The following is a 17,616-nucleotide window of genomic DNA, read 5'->3' as shown; positions in this document are numbered from 1 at the left end:
TTAGCACCACTTTAGTGCCACGAAGCAGTGGGAGTGCCTGAGCCAGCCAGAGTAATGTGATACACACACCAAAGCCTGGTCAGCCACATGGCCTTGTAAAAACCTGAGGTGCAATTAGTTTCTATTAAAAAAAAAGAAGTCTTTTCTTTGGTCTCAGGAGTCCTGAAATGGCTGTGATACAATTAAAACCAACCGAAAAAGGAATGACAATGAGGAGTGGTGAGATGCTCATTTCTGGGGAGCGTGGGCTGGTAATGTCCATCTGGAAGGACCTCAGAGAGAGTGGTCACTTTTGATTACTGCATAATGTGAGTAATTCTCTGGAAAGACCAATCCTTCCCTCCTGAATTGTAGCAAATGGGGGAAAAATAACACACTCCAAAAACGGAAAGCTGGACAACCCTTGGATTGTCCACCCAAGATTTCTGTGCAGGGGCCACCACACAGAAGCTGCAAGGAGTGAGCCACTAGCCCTGCCCTCTGCTCTGGGGTGACAGCTCCAGCTCTGGAGTCAAACTTGGACCATAACACACCTACTGAAGTGGCCACCCAGAGCTCTGGTAGGTGGGGTGACACTAACAGCACATGGAACACCTCGTCACCCAGAAGTCACACACTCCAGTTCTTCAACCCATGTCTGCATCTTGATGCATGAGGTGCAGGAGGCTCTGCCTTTTCTAAAAAGTTTGTCCTCAGTGTAGTTCCTGGCAGCCCGTGGCATGAACACAAGCCATGGAAGCAGAGCAGTACATCCCTGGTGCCAAAAATGGTGCTCCAGTCCCAGGACAGCCGCGGTTCTAAAAATCCATGAGTGTGCCCAAAAGTTGAGAGGAACAACTGGGACAGATCCCTGGTGTGGCTGGAACCATGGGCTTTGCCTGTGATACTGGGGGAAAAGGAGGAGCAGTGGTATTTGAGAAGGAAAGAGCCTGTTTTTCTCCAGGTGTACCCCCTGGCCATACGACAGGCTCAGCATCAGTCCTGAGGGTTTCACAGCTGGCACCTGCACAACAACAGGAAGGTCCAAGACACACATCGGACCCCTATTTCTTTATGTAGACATATATGGTTACATTTAAACAGATGATTTTTTTCCTTCATGCTAATCCTCCACAAAACCAGTTTGGTTTCCATTACTATATATAGCACTGGGAATCTTGGTCTATTTTTTGTCCCTTTGCATCTGATTATTTTCAGTAGAGCTCAAAGTCTTGATGATATACAGATTTTAACTGGAACATGACATCTACTCACACAAACTTCCATTAGCAATAAACCCACAATGGCAACTTATAACGTAGAAGAATTTTATTCATACCATAATCCTGTCCCATCATCCACTGCAAATATTACAATTATCTTCAAAATGTCACTGAATATCATTTTGTTCCACTTAAAGCACAGGAATCCTGGTGTTAGACAGTTACATTTCTCTTGAGATTGCTTATAACAGAACCATAATTCAAATGTATTTTCCATGAGCTGTAAAGGTTTAAAGCAAAGAATCTGCAGTGTGTCTTTGTGCTCGAGTAACTTCTAAACAATGAGGCTAATACTTGGTATTTGACAAGAGATGTGTCCTGCATATTATGTGAAACACTCACAATTTTTTTACCAACACAACGAAAATGCAACAGGTAAAAGAACATACTTGAGTGACTGGTAACATTTAAAAAATATTTCTTTTGAAAATTGCACAAGAGAATACAAAAACAGTGCAGCATATAACCAAATGCGTATACATTGACATATCTATATAGAATAGGTCTGCCTATATAAATGTACGTGATAAAAATTGCAAGGTTGGAAACTGTGAAGGGTCATATTTAATAACACGTGCAAGAAGCATAACATAATCATAATAAATAGCAGCAACAAATATACACTAACAGGACCACTGAAATTATGCTAAAATAAATTAAGCACCTTTAAGTGATGAGAAGAGCGTGAAGCTGAGAAGCTTTTTAGCTCTGTGAGAACCACTGCAGGCAGCTACTGGAATATTGGGCCCTTGGTGGGAGTCAACAGGAACATGTCCAATTAGCATTTGTTAATTCCAAAGAAAGCAATTTTGTGTCAGTAGGACTCATTTTAGCCATATAGCCAAGTTCAGCTACATCTCTACTTTCAAAAGGGAGATTGATGTTGTATTTCACTGCTTAACCTTTGACATGTCAAAGGTACAGAAAGCTTGTATTTACTCAGAAGAATGTTATTGTAAAGAAGAAATGGAGTTTTGGCCCAGCTGAAGGGCAGGCAGTGCTGTTTAGCATGGCTGAGATGCAGAGCTTTGCTGCTGCTGGCAACAAGTTTACCTGCAAAGGTAAAGCTTTGCAAATCATAGTCCCAATGATCCCATCCTTGAGGGCTGTGCAGATCCACAGCCTTGAGAGATCTGCAAAAATCTCCATTCAGGAGGAGCCCCATGTGTAGGCAGGGCAGCAATGACTGCCAGCAAGGCCATGAGGCCCCTGGAGGGACCTGGGCTCCAGGATCCTGGTGCTCTTTGTTACACAATACCTGTCTTTTGGAGGAGAAGTAGCATTTTGAAGCACTTATTTGGCTTTCAGAAAATCTTTAAAAATTCTAAAATTTAGTCATATACTAGAAGAAAGGCATTTGAATTTCATTAAGTGGACCTTATTAAAAACAAGCTGCTGTGTTTTTCCCTGAAGTGCACCTGGCACCATCTCTTCAGCATTTCATGTAATGTTCAGAGAAGTGGCTGAGGACATTTTGCTGAGTTTTGAAGCCAACTTAATTCAGCAGAGAAGCCCCCACTGGACTCCTAAGGACTCTAATGTAAACCCTCATTTTAAAAAGCTGAGGACAAATAACTTAGGTCCTAAAGGCTCCACTTGAATTCTGACAAAACATTGTCCCTTGACCTCTTCACCCAGAAGACTGAAGCAGGCTGTTTGCCTGCGCATATCCTACAGACCAGACCCAAAAGGGTTTGTGACATGGAGGAATATGGCCCCTATATTTAAGCCACAAACAAAATCACTCAAAAACTATACTTTTCCTCGGCTTGCTGGAATGATCAGAAGCTTCCTCCAACTCTTCCCTTTAAATTGCATCTCATCAATGAGACTGCCACTCATTCCATGGGATTTTGGAACCCCCCAGTCTGTAACCAGTGAAAAGTCTTTTAGAAGTGACAGGCAGAGAGATCACGGAATGACAGACTGGTTTGGGTTGGAAGGGACCTGAAAGGCCACTGACTTCCAACCTCCTGCCAACGGCAGGGACATCTTTCACATCACTTGATCAAAGAACCTTGACAAAAGGTAAGATCAGCTTTAAAGATAATAAAGAAAACAGAAATTCATATGTATTTTAAATAGTTGAACCCACAGTTTTAACCAATATGAACCAACAATAGGTAAAAATCTTGTCTGCAAGCCAAGAGCCCAAAAGAGCCCCAATCTTCCCCAAAGCTAGTCTTACCCAAATAGTTATCCTTCCATTTCCATGATACAAGAGATTTGAGCTGACATCCACTAGGTGACATAAACAGAAAAAAATACACATAAAATGCACACTTCTTTTTTTTTTTTTTTCTTCATAAAGCTGTGGAGCTGCACAGAGCAAATTTTAAGTGCACAAGGTCACATGAAGGCAGCTTTCCAGAGGAATCATTTAGACAGTGAGCGAAATGAAGCTGTTGTATCTCTGAATGTTTCTCTTGAGGATCTCGGAGCAGGGGCCGAGCACTCGCTCGAAGCGGGGCCGGTCCAGCTTCACACACTTGAGGGGTCCACGTGCCACCACCGTGGCTGCCCGGGGCCGGTTGAGCAGCAAGGCTATCTCACCTGGAAACAGAGACAGCACACTGCCACACACCCTCCTCTCTTTCACAGGGTGCATATTCCACCATCCCATTGCTCTGCTGGTAGAACATCTCCCTTTATATATCTCTTGATAGACACTTTACATAATTCTGCTGACAGTACAAATGCATTACACATGCATAATGCATGTGTGTAAAATGCCTTTGAAAACAAATGCTTTCAGACTGTTTTGCTGATTCTGGATCTGTCTCCTGTCAGCTACACTGGTGTAAACCATGGAATGGATTCAGCTTCCCTGAAATCTCTGAGCATCGCTGAGAGCAGCGGCTGACCTGCCCATAACCCCTCGCATGTAAGAGTGGAACACTAATTAAGACAATAAGTACTTGACCCAGATGTGCCTGTCTTTCTGAACCATGCTTAGCTGAATTTTCTTACCAAAATAATCTGATGGACCCAGTCTTCCAACCTCAACGTACTCCTCATTGTCGGACCTGCGCTGCAGGACAGAGGCTGTGCCCTGGGAAGAGAAGGGCAGGGAGTCAGCTGGCTTTGCTCAAACCTGTCCTGATTAAAAAAGTACCTAGGCCTGAGTACTTCCTTTTGCATATCACACTCCTTCCTGATATATGAATGAAAGGAATTAAAGGATTAAAAAAAAAATAAAAATCCATCAAACGATTTCTGTTATGAGTTGTTTGGATGCAGACATATCCAGCTTATAAAAAGAAGAGGAACAGGACAGAACCCAGGAACAAAGCACATCATGCTTTAACATAAATGTATGCTTTAATATAATTTTAAAATATGTTCTGTGTGGATGCAGAACCTTAGAGAGAGACACACAGACAAGATTTACATTAAAAGAAATAAAAAGGCAATTTGCCCAGTAATAATCCTGGGACACTATTTTGTAAGAGTAACTAGAGCTTATTCCTCACCTGACCTATTGCTGAAATGGGTGGCAAAAGACATTTTTAATGCTTGTTGCAACAAAGGGTGATTTTTTTTAGGGGCTTTGCCTGCTCGTGGCCTGTAGTGATCTGGACACCTGCGAGTCAGTCTCTGGAGAGATGGAATGTGCCTTGTCTCCACTACCCTTAATAACTGCTGTACCTGACACGTGCTAATACATGTCAAAACTCAGTTACAATCTATTTAAACCTTCAAAGAGTTTTACATGCAGAAATATTCTGACCTGGAGGAAATCTTAAATTATTGTGGCATAAAGCTTTTGTAGAGGAACAGAGAAGGTATCTGCTTTTCTGGAAAAAAATTACAACAACATATGAGACTATCTTCTGAGTCCAAACCAAAAGCATAGGGAAAGGCCAAATGTTAACAGATTTTGATTTTAACTGAAAAAAATAAACCTCCCTCCAGTGCAGAGTGTTCAGTGAACATTCACTGGCTGCAAATATCCTGCAGCCTCCTTCCACCAAAAGAAACTTGTGCACCTCCAGTAGGTAAATTTTATTTCTTCTGTCAAGTTTCCAAAAAAAAATCCTTTTCCTTGATATAGCTAAATTGTTCCACCAACACTGCAGTTTCCCAGGATCTTCCAGTAAATCTGCAAGGGCATGAAAATGCAGAGATAGCGTGATGAGCGTTGCTATTCACACTTGCTGCAGATTTCAGGGCAGACCCACATTCACAAGCAGCATTCTCAGAAATACCTCACACAGGAAATAATGCCTGCATCCATCCCTCTCTTGCCAAACTTTGGATCAGGTGCAGCTCAGTAAATTGATGCTGTTCTCATTGCTTGTACAATGTAGATGGATTCAGCTTTAGAGTCACTTCCAGCCCCTGTCCTCCTCTCATCTCCATCTGGAGCCTGGCAAAAACTGAACCCCTTGACCCAAATAGCTGCCTGCAATCCATGTCTCCAGTTCCTTTCCCAAAATTCTTTTTTTAAAAAATCTTTTATTACAGATGTTTTATTACATAAAACAAAAAAAAGTCCCTGAAGTAATCATAGTGACCACCCAGGTCAAATGAAGAAAGGACTCAATTCCCCACTGCTCACCTTCAGCACATTGCTATAAAGGTAATCACAATATCAAGCAATATTGCTTTCATCTCCCTGAGTGTCAGCCTTTATTGTGGCTAATATTTTTCTGACAGGGTCCATTGTGATATAGGACTCCAATAAGTCAGCCTTCTGAAGCAATTTCTTCCACTGTTCCACTACAGTCAGCCTTTTTAATCCAAGAAACACCATATCTGCTGGAGAAGGACAGATGTGTCTGGCCTCCACAATAAACACTTGGCTTGGCAGGATAAAGCAATGCATATTCCAGATCCATCTTTTTTCCACTCTTGTTTTAACAGTCACATAGGCTTTTCCCGTTGCCCAGTGAGAGCAGGTCTATCTCAGAGCAAAACAAGCTTCCTGAAGCCCTGACAGAGAGCACCCAGATGTCAGCTCTGATTACACTGCTTGGCCCCTGCTGCAGCAGCCACCAGCTCCACAAGTACATCCTGGAACATTGTCAGAGTGACCTTCAGGGGAAGGCTGTCCACCCCGGGAAACAAAGAAGATGTTTTTATAATTGCCTGTCTGTATCACCTTCACTTTGTGTCTCTTATCTCTGGAATCAGCACTATTCTGACTGTAGTAGAGCTGGAGTCCAATTGTAGCCAAACAGTGTAAATGGGGCAAAAATAATACAGAAATAAAATAATAAAGAACAAAATAAAATATTACAGAATGAAATAATGCAGAATAAAATATTACAGAATAAAATAATACTGAAGCAGTCCTTCATTACTTATATATCTGATAAAGTTGTCATGAATTCAGTTTTGACCCCTACACTTGCCCTCATCCCAAGTTTTGTGGCTGTTTTAAACTTCATTTTACTTGTCACATACTTGTGATAGAGTTTTTGGTTTTTTTGTTCTTCTTGTGCTTTAGGATCCCCCACCTCCCACAAATGATAGAACTGAATAAATCCTCTGGGCCCTGTCCCAGGAGGTAAGGGCATTATCTAACAAGGGCTCAGGAGCTCATCACTGTCACTCCCAAATGCATTTTGTCTCTATGGGAGAGACTTCTCCTTAAATGACACACAAAACTTGGCAAGATGAATCTCTGAAACAAACTGCATGATCCTAGATTTGCAGGATCAGGCTGCTCAGTGCTGCTCAACTTAAAATGCTGCTTTGTATACTGATACCCATTCAGCCTCCTACACCACCAAGCAAACCCTACAGAGCATGAGCTCGAAGGCTGTCAGGCAGGTTAACACCATAAAATAAATCAGCCCTTTGTGATGATATTGAACTGAAGGCAGACAGGCATGTCTTTCTACTAGCAGACACTTGGGAGTGAAATTATGGTCTTTGGGGGATCCAGGAATATTCTCTTTCAGTCACTGGGGAGTGCCTGTATTCCCAGAAACTGATAGCATTAACCTTCTCTCCTCTCCTCTGAGTAAATACAAGCCTCCTATTGCAAAAACAACAAGAGTAGGAGTTCCCAAAGCACTGTGCCATCAGCACCTCTCTGCCATCCTCACCCCACGCACCTGCCTGCTCCCTCTGGCACTGCTCCGCAGCACTGCTGGGAGTGTTTATTCAACTCATTCCAAATGCTTCAGCAGTTTGCTTTGCAAAAATTTATGCCCTAGATATGGCACCATGATTTAAGATATAAAAAATAAATTAAGGTTTATAATCCATGAGCTCCCATCCTCTCCAAAGTAATGAGATTTTGATAGATGTTTCACTTTTAAACTCTCAGACCCTACAGAGATGAGGGAGACATTCTAGAGTGTGGCCCATCTGGATCAACACTGGGATTCCCAGGCTTATCCTGCAGGTACTTACAAGCACTAATTGCTTCAGAAGCTCTGTTTTTATATTTAACTATGAATCCTATAGCCAGCAGTTGGCCTAAAGAGCCTGGCTACAAAAGGCAAGTATGATTCATGGTGCTAAAAACTGAAATCCTGTATTTATTTTTCCTCTATTTCAGCTCAGTGGATCAGATGGGATCACCCCCAGGCAGCACTAGGCAAAATGTGGCAGCTTGTGTCACCCCTGGATGGGACAGACAGTGCAGGATGGGCTTCACCAGGGGCAGGGGGTGGGATGAGAAACTGCACTGGTTTAGAAACTTTTTTGGTTTAAAATTCAGCCATACTGACTGTTTGGTTTTGTTGGTCTAACCACCCATTTCAAAGATATAGCCATCAATAAAAAAAAAATAGTGAAGCTCCATCCAGGATAAAGGATAATTATTAAAAAGAAGACATTATTAAAATTATAAGAAAATAACTTCAATTTTCCTAATCAGAAAGTTACTACTTTATATCTCTGGTTTTATTTCATTTTTTTTACCTATGCTTTTTCTAAAAAAGCACAAGTGACATTTTTTCCCCATGGCCTCAAAATGTGACATTTTTATCCTAGTTTTGAGCTTAGAAAGTTTTTCTAGCCAATTTTATTTTCCTCTTCACCACCCAGCACAAAGGGCAGTGCAGTGTACAGAATGAGAGATGGAAAGGTCAGGCCGATCATCTGCAATTGCCATTACCTCCATCAATGGCAGCTCTGAACATACCTTTGCTCTTTCTCACTTTGTTAACCCGCACACTCCATAATTCACACGTTCAAAAGATAAGTTTCCCCTCACTCCACAGCCACACAAATCCTCATTAATATGTTGCTATTAAATCTTTGCAGAGTCACTACAAAAGGAGAAGGAAGGGGCTGTGCAGTGGCACAACACGCTGCTGCTCCCATGGCGGAGCAGAGGGACTGGATGGAGCTGCAGTGGGACTGAAATGAATGAAAAGATCTGTCACACAGCATGATTCTGGGAGGATTTCATTTAATTGCAGGCAATATGAGGTTTGTGGAAGTAATATGTTTTATTAGATCAACAAGCAGAGCTAGAAAAAGGGATGAGAGCTCTCGGGCACATGTCTGTCTTCAGGTTGCCTATTTCCCCAGGTAAATCTAATAAAATCCACCATTCACCTGTCTACAAACACTGTCTGGGCCATGTTCTCACATTATAACAGCTACAACCATATTAAGTTGCATCTTATTTAATCATATCTGCTTCCTAGAGCATCTCCAAATCATTAACTTAATTTAAGGAGAGCCAAAAGCTCAAAATTTCCTGGAAATTCCTGGGAGCTGGAACTAATTGATATTTAAAGTCCCTTCCAAGCGAAACCATTCTATGATTCTATGAAACAGTGATTGTCTGGTGAATCTGGGAGATCTATCAGCCGGTGCTTCACCCTCCACTTCAAAAAAGGATCATACAAATCAGTTCAGTTGTCTGATGTGGAACCTCAAGCAAATTTGGTCCAGTTTGGAAAAGTCTCCCTTCTTGGCTATCCCCCCTGATGAGCCAGTTTTGATGGTGGGAACAGGCTACCAGAGCAGCCCCAGGTTTTCACTGACTGGAAAAGTGGTGGCTGTTTGCTCTCCTGATCTCAAGCAAGTCAGTTCTTTTCTGCTTCCATTAGAACTCACTATAAATACAGCACAAGGCAATGCCCAAGGTAATGAGCTGCTGAGAGCTTTTGAGAACAAATATGCAACATTTTACACATCCAGGTTTTCAAATTTGGTTGTGATTTAGTACATTTGGAGTTGCACTGATTTCATGGGATTTTTAGGAAGCCAGCACATTGGGAATGGGGTTAGGATTAATAATGCAAGGTCAAAGGAGCTCTAAAGGCAATGTTAAAGTTACAAGCTCTGCACCCTGATACTCAGCCAGTCTCCTTAGGAGAGCAGTGCTGCCAAAATCACCTTTGCACTGTTAGTGATCATCACTACATTGTCAATACAACATTCATCTTATTGGCCATCATTATCAACAGCACATCAAATTTTAGCAGAGATGGAAAGCACCTGCCACTGCCCAGCTGGCAGAGGTCCTGGACACCATCCCTGCAGCCACCACTGATATCAAACAACCTGCAGTCTGCTGTGTGTTTTATATCACACCTGCATCAAACTGCCCTACATATGCCTGGAGTTTTCCCAGCTCTCTGCTATTCAGACATGTTTATATTAGTTTGGGACTATGGGTTTAGGAATAACACCCAGACCCGGGAGAGAGGAACAAAGCTGTCTAGAGCAGTCACCAAAATAGCCACAAACATTAAGGTACTTTTAAAGACGACAATCAATCATAAGCCAAGTGTAGCTTAAAACAGCAGAAAGAACTAAGCCACAGGGCATTTCCTAGGGATATACAGGAGACCAGGGTTAAGGCCCAGACATGACTACACCCAGCCCATCATTAATCACCAGGAAATGCCTTTGTCTTGATCGTTCAGTATTTAAAATCATAGATGTCTGACACGGGAAGACCTTTTCAGTCGTTTTGTTCATCCTCCTATTGCAGTACCTCAGACAATCTTTCCTTTCAGTGTTTCTTTGATAACAGCCTGCATTAAACCTGTGCTGTACCTATGTATTCCTCTTGAGGTAAAAGAAATGCTGTTATTAAATGGAAGAAGTCAAGATTCAGACAGAGAGAGGCCAGTAAACACAGTGAAAAGCCAAATGAAACTGTACCAGCTGCAATTTGCTTTGTGCACGGAGACCTATGCAATACTCAGGTGAAATAAAATGAGTTTTGCACAAAGTAAAAAATGGGATTTCTTGTTTTGTTAAGCCTTTCCTGTTGAAAGACTTTACAGGAGCAAAACTTTAAGTTTTATAGTATATATTGACTTCAAATTCTTGCCTTTGAGCCACAGCAGCCAAGCTACCATCAGGCTAGACCACACAGGTGTTCAGTAGAGGCATATCCACATGTTGCAGGACTCATGAATTCATCATCATCACCACCATCATCATCATCCCCCATCATTAGACAAGGGACACCACAGCACCTCTGCCACTGCAGTGCCACACTTCTTCAAACCACCAGTTGCCAACTGGGACTGGGAGGCCTGGGAGCGAGGGGATGGTGACAGAGGAATAAGGATACCAGCTCCAAGCCATGGGAGGAGCCCCTTGCCTGGGGTGTGATTCCCCCTTGCCTAGTTGTCCTGGCTCCATGCCCAGAAAGCTGGGAAGCCATTGCACCACAGCCCTTGGGGTTCCTCTGCATTTTTATCTTTACTCCGTTCTGGGATTTTGGCCACCCCTTCCATTACACATTCAGTCACCTGTTGCAGGGGTGACAAGAAGCAGAGCTACTCAGTAAAGGTGGGCTCAGATGTTGGTTTTAATGAATCATCTCAGGGATACTTGGCCTTGACTAATCAGTAGCTTCTGTGGGAAAACAACTGAATTAATATTCATCCCAGTGCCAGATTTTAAAGACCGTCTGTGCCAAGCGCTGTGGATTATTGGCAACAAGGCCCTGTTTTCCTCCCTCAGACATGTCAGTGTACAAAGCAATAAAAGTCACAAAGGGAAAAAAATGTTGCATTTTAGAGATTCTTTCTTTCTACAAAGCTAGCCATTATCTTGCCTCTCTCTGAAGCCAGGAAACGTCCACTGAGTCAACATAAAAGTGACTTTATAATGGGTTATTCATCAACTGTTCATATTTGTGACTGACCTGACAGGGCTCATCTCCTGGAAGCAGAGAGCTACCACCTACAGCCAGGGCAGGGGTGAATGTATGGGAGAGAAAACACGAAAACAGAGCTGAACCTCCCTCACCCTGCCCGCAGAATCCTTTCTGGTGAAAATCGTTTTTAGCTGTTAATGCTGTTTTACGGCCCAATTACTCCTACCACCATCTGCTTCTTTGTGAAAACATTCTGTAGATGCTGAAGTAACCAGACCAAGCAAAAGGCTGAGGCAGACATTGTCATTAAAGTCTCATAACTAATGCTGTGACCAGGGCTGGGAGAGCAGCTGTGGCCAGCGAGGGCAGCAGCTTCTGAGCAAGAAATAAAACTTGGAGTAAACTGGAGGAAGGAGAGAAGAGAGTTTATCACACAGATCAAGAAAATCCCCCGCTGAAAGCTCTCTTTGAGTCCTTTCAGTTAGTGAAACTTGTGTGTTCAAAGGACCAAATTCTGAAATTCAGAAGAAAAAACCTCACAAACTCAAAATTGCCACATCCTGGAGCACACTGAGAAGGGTCTTGCATGCTCCAGAAAATCCACACTGCACAGCTACTGAAGGAGCCCTAGGGGCTATATTCTTGCAGCAAATCTGCAGTCAACCCAATGATATCTTTGCAGAGCAGGGACAAAAGCTATTCCACTAAGGAACAGCTTTAACATGATCCAGAGGAAGGGAGGAACTCCAGCAGGGATTGGGAAGTTCTCCATTTCTCTCCCTCTAGGTTGAGCACCACCATATTTCAGGTCTTGTTTACACTGCAGTGTTTTTGCTTGAAGACAGAGAAGCTCCCAGCTCCTGACACAGCAGATGCCTTTAATGTCAGTTCAGATTTAACATGCCTGGGGCCATAAGGTTCTTGTTCACCTTGACTAAGTGCTTTGAATCAGGTCTTGTGAGCTCAGGCTCCAGTGCCAAAGGAGCTTATGGGGATCCTGAAAACCTTGAGGGGTAAACAGCCTGTGCTGCTCTCCTTACTCCCATGGAGAGGCTTTTCATCCCCTGTGAACCTCCGACACTTTTGCAGACTGCCCTGGTAGGAAGACACTTCTGGACAGGGTAATGAGCACCAACCATACCCTAAAGTTGGTATTAGCTCAGGGAGAAATCACATGCTGCTTTGAATACAGAGAAAATCTTGCACTCTGATTTTTATGCAAATTCAAATGAGGCACGCATATATTAAGAAAGAAACTGCCAATTACTAACTTTGGGGTTTACTTCTCTGCACACCACATGATTTCCCTGATTTCCACATATCCCATAGGGGTACAGGGCCAGGGTGTGTCTGTCATTCCAGCATAAACTTCAGTTTTATGGGTTTACAAATCAGATGTTTTAAATTACAGCTGAATGAGACTGGAGACTCCTACACAAGTTGTCATGTCAAAAGTGAACCGGGGAAACATTCATACATTTTATTTTATGCTGGGTATAGCATGTGCAAAAAGAGGCTGAGAAAACTACTTTTAAGCCTTTGGGAACAGTATGGCTGCACTGAATCCTCCTGGGAATTGTGCTTCAAGATGTAGGTTTATCAATATCCCAGAGACAGAGTAACACAGCAGGTCCTGTGTGTACATGGTGGTGCTGACATAAGCAATGTCCTCACTCCCAGTGTCCTGGAAGACCACCAGCACATCACTCCTCAGCTGCCATTTCAGCCCTCAGGGACTGCTGATAGCATCATTCCTGGGACAGCTTTCATGTTAGAGCTAAGGATCAGCAGTTCTAGGGCTACTTTCCAAAAGAAGACAAATCCTTTGAACTATGTAGCCAAAGACACTGCAAATGTTCCTTTAGCCAGTAAATAATCTTGGATTTTTATTATTTGCCAACCTTTGATTTATGAAAGAGACCTTTCTACAAAAACAAGGGAAGAAATCAACACATTTCTGCCAATACAAAGTGCAAGTGACTTCCACAGAACCTGCAGTATAAACTAACACACATCATTTTTGGGTGGTAACATTTAACCTAAAGGAATAAGGATGGTCCAGTAATGATGGGGTGCTGTTCACAAGCTCCCATTTTTTCTCTGCCTTAGACCTTCCATAAAGAAAATCATGCAGATCCTTCAAGGTGTCTAATTCCCATCAATTGTTTCTTCAGGAATGAAGAATTATCCCAATTTTTGTGCCCTCTGCTTCAAATCATGCAACATGGAGGTTGCTTCACACACCTCATCAGAAGGTGTGGTGAGAATAAAAACCCTGTAACCTTCATGAGAGGTTCATGCAGGTAAAGAGGAATGAGTTGGTTAAAAGGTTACATGTAATATAGACCACAATTATTAAAACTCTTAAAAATTATTTAATTATAAAATTATTTATCTCATACCATTTGGATGGCCCAAATCCAGGTGAAAACTCTTTTCCATCACAAACTATTGGCTGTGCACATTGCTTTTATACTGTTTTCCTTTCCATCAGACCTCTTTTTCAAAAAGAGTCATTTTCCTAATATAAAAGCTATGTGACATTAATGGTCTTACAGAAGGATGAAGCAAGAGGACTTAATTCTGGTTGTGGACTCAAGATTGAGTCATGACTGGGTTTGACAGTATTTTTTAACTGTACATTTTTAAACTATTATATATTATTCTCCACTCTCTGGGTTCATAGCAACTCACGGCATTTACATACAGTTGTCCTGGTTTCTGCCACAAATGAGGAATGAAATCTGCAAAGCTTTAAAATAGACTAGAAACAGTGGCTAATGTGAAATTTCACAAAATTGTTATGAAAATACTCCCTTGTACATCACTTCTGAGGCTCTGCAGAATTCACCAGAGGTGGCTGCACTGCAGTGGTTATCGGTGGGGCTGGAGAAAGAGTTGGAAGGAAAGGCCAAAAGCTGCAGTCACTGACAGCTCCTCCATGGCTGGTGGGAAGAAGAGCTGGAGCAGCCATTTGCTTCCTATGAAACATTATCCCATGGATATGCAGCCTGACCCACTGCCCATGGAAGTTAGATTGAGTTTAACAAAAGCTGGACTTAGCTGATATTTCAGTGTCTTTGACTCAGCAAAATACTTCACCTCCATCCCTGTCAGGATGGGACCCAATCACACACCCAACTTTCCATCTTTGATGGAAGCTGGCCATTAAAAATGGATCCTGAGCACAGAGGAACCCTGTAGCAGGGCCAGTGGAAATGCTGCTGCCCCAGCACAACTGGGTGATGTCAAGAAAATCGAACGTCCCCTTCCTGTAAGAGCTCTGTGGGAAACAATGTCTGTGCAGCTAAAAATAAGCAGAGTACAGAGCCCTGGTGCCTGCTGGCTCTGTTGATTCAGGATATTTTGTTTATTGGGTACATTAGGAGTCGCTGCAGACTGCCTTTGACAAACATTTTCGGTATCAACAAAATCCTGGTAACACTAAGCAGTTCAGATTTGTAGCCTTTGAAACTCCTTTTCTAGACAACATTCATCTTCCTAATTAATAATTAATCGCACTGTGTTTTAAAGAGATTATCAGGTGTGATAGCAGAGTGTGCCTAAGGCAGTGACTTCATTATCCCTATGGAAGGAGTTTACTTTGTAGTTCTCCTGCCTGTCGCAGGGGTAGGTGCCAAAGGGGTCTCTCTTAGGTTAGAATGTCAAAGAGCGACGATTTAGGGCAGGAAACAATTGGGCTATTATTCTTTTTTCTTTTTTTTTTTTTCTTTTCCTTCTTAAGGAGCTTTTAAATCATAAATCTTCAGATGCTCGTTGTGTAATTTAAGACTCAAGTCGAGTTTTCCTACAGAAAGGCCCAATTCTGTGTAGGACCAGGTGCCCTTCCGAGGTTACCATGGCAGGAAGAGTTTACAAACACTGTTCCACCTACAGGCTTTGAACTGCATCTGTGCAGAGACGCTCCAGAGCGTGCCAGGAGTGTCAGCAGGGCTGGAAACACTGATTTCACCTACAGGACACTATCTCAAGTACACTCTCATCAAGAACTCACAGCGGATCCTGCCCAGACCGGAGGCAGTTTGTGGCCCTGACTTGAAATGTCAACAGCAGCATGGAAGGAACAGCCCCCACCAAGGACTACTGGGCTGTTTCCAATGTGATCAGCCAGGGATAGTGCTGGAAAAATAATCATTACCAATTAATTTCACTCATTTATTTCAATAAGGCAGCCTTTTGCACTATCAGTGTTTTTTTTTTTCTTTTATTTGTTGATTCTGCTATTCCCATTGCCTAGTTTCAGTAGTGACAGATATTTATGCCTTTTCCCATTAAGCTTTTCCTCACCTTTAAGAAGTGTCATTAAGATTGTTCCCACTGATGGAGAAACAGGGAGGGCAATGTTCTGCCCACAGACTGGACAGCTGAGACTGAAAATCAGATGCCCTGACCATGCCTCCTCTCTAAATAGCAGGATAATAATGAAGAATATAAATCCCAGATTTTTATAAGTGCCTTTCACAAAGGTGTTGGAGAGGAGTACCCTCTGTAACTTACCACAGATCTGCAATTAAATATACCGGGATTTAAAGCTAAAAACAAATATCCAATGCCAAACTCCTTGATACCATGGGTCCATTTCTCCTTGAATTGTCTCCTGTGAATTATCTTCTATTTTTAGGTCTTTTATTTTTAGACTGCTGCATGCGATTGCTGGGCAGCTCAACCAGCGATTAATTGCCAATGTTTTACTTCTCATGCAGATTTATTTCTATGCTTTCTTTTTAAACTAACCTGTCCTAGGAGCAGATGACAGGCTGTACACTTAAAGGGCAGCCACAAGCTGTGCTCTTCAGGCTCACCCTGGCCCTGTGAGAAACCTTTTGCTGTCCTCTCCTCCTCCACCTGCGCACGTTTGTGTGCCTGTGCACACATTTTTCTTAAACCATGTCAAACTTTATGAGTATTAGGGCCATATGGCAGCAGCTCAGCAAGCTCTGAGAGTGGAGCTGAGATTCAGAGAGTCCCTGGGCACGGGGGGTGAGTCCCGTGACAGGCTGGGCACGCTGGACACGGCGCTGGCTCGTGACAAGCGATGCCAGGGATGTGACAGGGGAGGGCTGGCAGCTGGAAACCCCAGCAGGCTGCAGGTCCCTTTAGTGATTTATGAAATGGTGTTTTTGGCAGCTGCCTCACAGACTTCGAGGTACAGTGCCACCCAGCCAAGCTGGAAGGTGAACTTAAGAGAGTGGTACATGATCAGAACCGCTATTTTTAATACTATTGTCGCTACCTTTCCCAGTAACCTAGACAACAGCAAAAACCTCTTTTCTTTCCAGTTTCAGAGCACTACTACACTGGTTTGAACTACTGTTTGAGCTGGAGTCAGTGGCAAAGCACAAGTTGGGAATAAAACCAGCCCCTGTTCAACTGGCATTTCATTTAAAGGGACTTTTAACTCCACAAAGCTCACATGCCTTTGCATCCACCACTTTAAAATGCTGGCTAAAAATATTTGCGTTATCTGAAGTCAGATGAATAAATCCTCCCCACTGCTGGGTACACAGTGTGGCAGGGCACGATACAACTGCAAATTTATTTGTTAGAAACCGTACATCTGTTATGATTTACGCTTGCCAAAATATAATTCCTTATGGCAACAATTGTTTCATGGTGCTTAAAGTTTTTCACCTCTGTGCCAGGAATCTCATATGGGATAATTCCATGACCTTGGAATCCAGCAGATACATTCCACATCTGTCTGGTCTGGGAAAGCCCGAGTTTGTTGTGTGAAAACCATAGTGGGAAAGTAAGACCTGGAAATATCTGAAAATATAGAAACTGCAGGGCTGCTTATTTTTTTATTTTTTATTTTTAATTACTAGTTTCAAGTGCAGTAAATCAATCTCATAGAAGTCGTTACTTTGCTTTTATAAGCAGACATTCACTTCTGATCCTATCTTCACATTAAGGAATATGGTATAAACATTACAATAATTCTATCTCTGGGGAAAAAAACCCCACAACCTTTAAATATTAGAACTAAATCTTGTTGAAGGCTGCTTGATATTTAAACAGAAAAGAACCCAAACTACTGCAAGTAAACATCTTACTGGTGCCTGTGAAGATTTAGGATGGCAGAAAAACTGTAGCTGTCCTGGAGTTCAGGGTATGCACTTTTCTCATTAGATTTTTTAGCAAAAAATGAACCATAAACAGCTTTGTGAGCAGTGAACTTAAAAAGCTCTGGTTTCCTGTGATTCTTCCCTGTGCACATTTTCTGTTATTCTAATAATTTGGCTGAGCTCCTGCTGCAGCCTCTCTTTTCCAAGAGGCTCTGTAGCTTTTCCATGCTCACAG

At 42.5% G+C, this 17,616-nt stretch overlaps 1 protein-coding gene across 1 annotated transcript in view; it reads right to left on the bottom strand.

The window, feature by feature from the left end:
• Positions 1–1,290: 1,290 nt before the first annotated feature.
• PRKAR1B (protein kinase cAMP-dependent type I regulatory subunit beta) overlaps positions 1,291–17,616 on the bottom strand; it is a 90,986-nt gene continuing 74,660 nt past the window's right edge. The window contains exons 9-10 of the mRNA XM_005420367.3: positions 4,233–4,314; positions 1,291–3,815 (exon numbers count right to left, since the gene is read on the bottom strand). Coding sequence (XP_005420424.1) covers positions 3,643–3,815; positions 4,233–4,314 — 255 coding nt within the window. The 3' untranslated portion in view covers positions 1,291–3,642. The remainder of the gene's footprint in view (positions 3,816–4,232; positions 4,315–17,616) is intronic.

This window comes from Geospiza fortis, unplaced genomic scaffold, assembly GCF_000277835.1.
Source record: "Geospiza fortis unplaced genomic scaffold, GeoFor_1.0 scaffold237, whole genome shotgun sequence".
NCBI classification, from domain to species: Eukaryota; Metazoa; Chordata; class Aves; order Passeriformes; family Thraupidae; genus Geospiza; species Geospiza fortis.
Note: the sequence above shows the minus strand (reverse complement) of the source record. Positions and strands in the feature narration are given on the sequence as shown.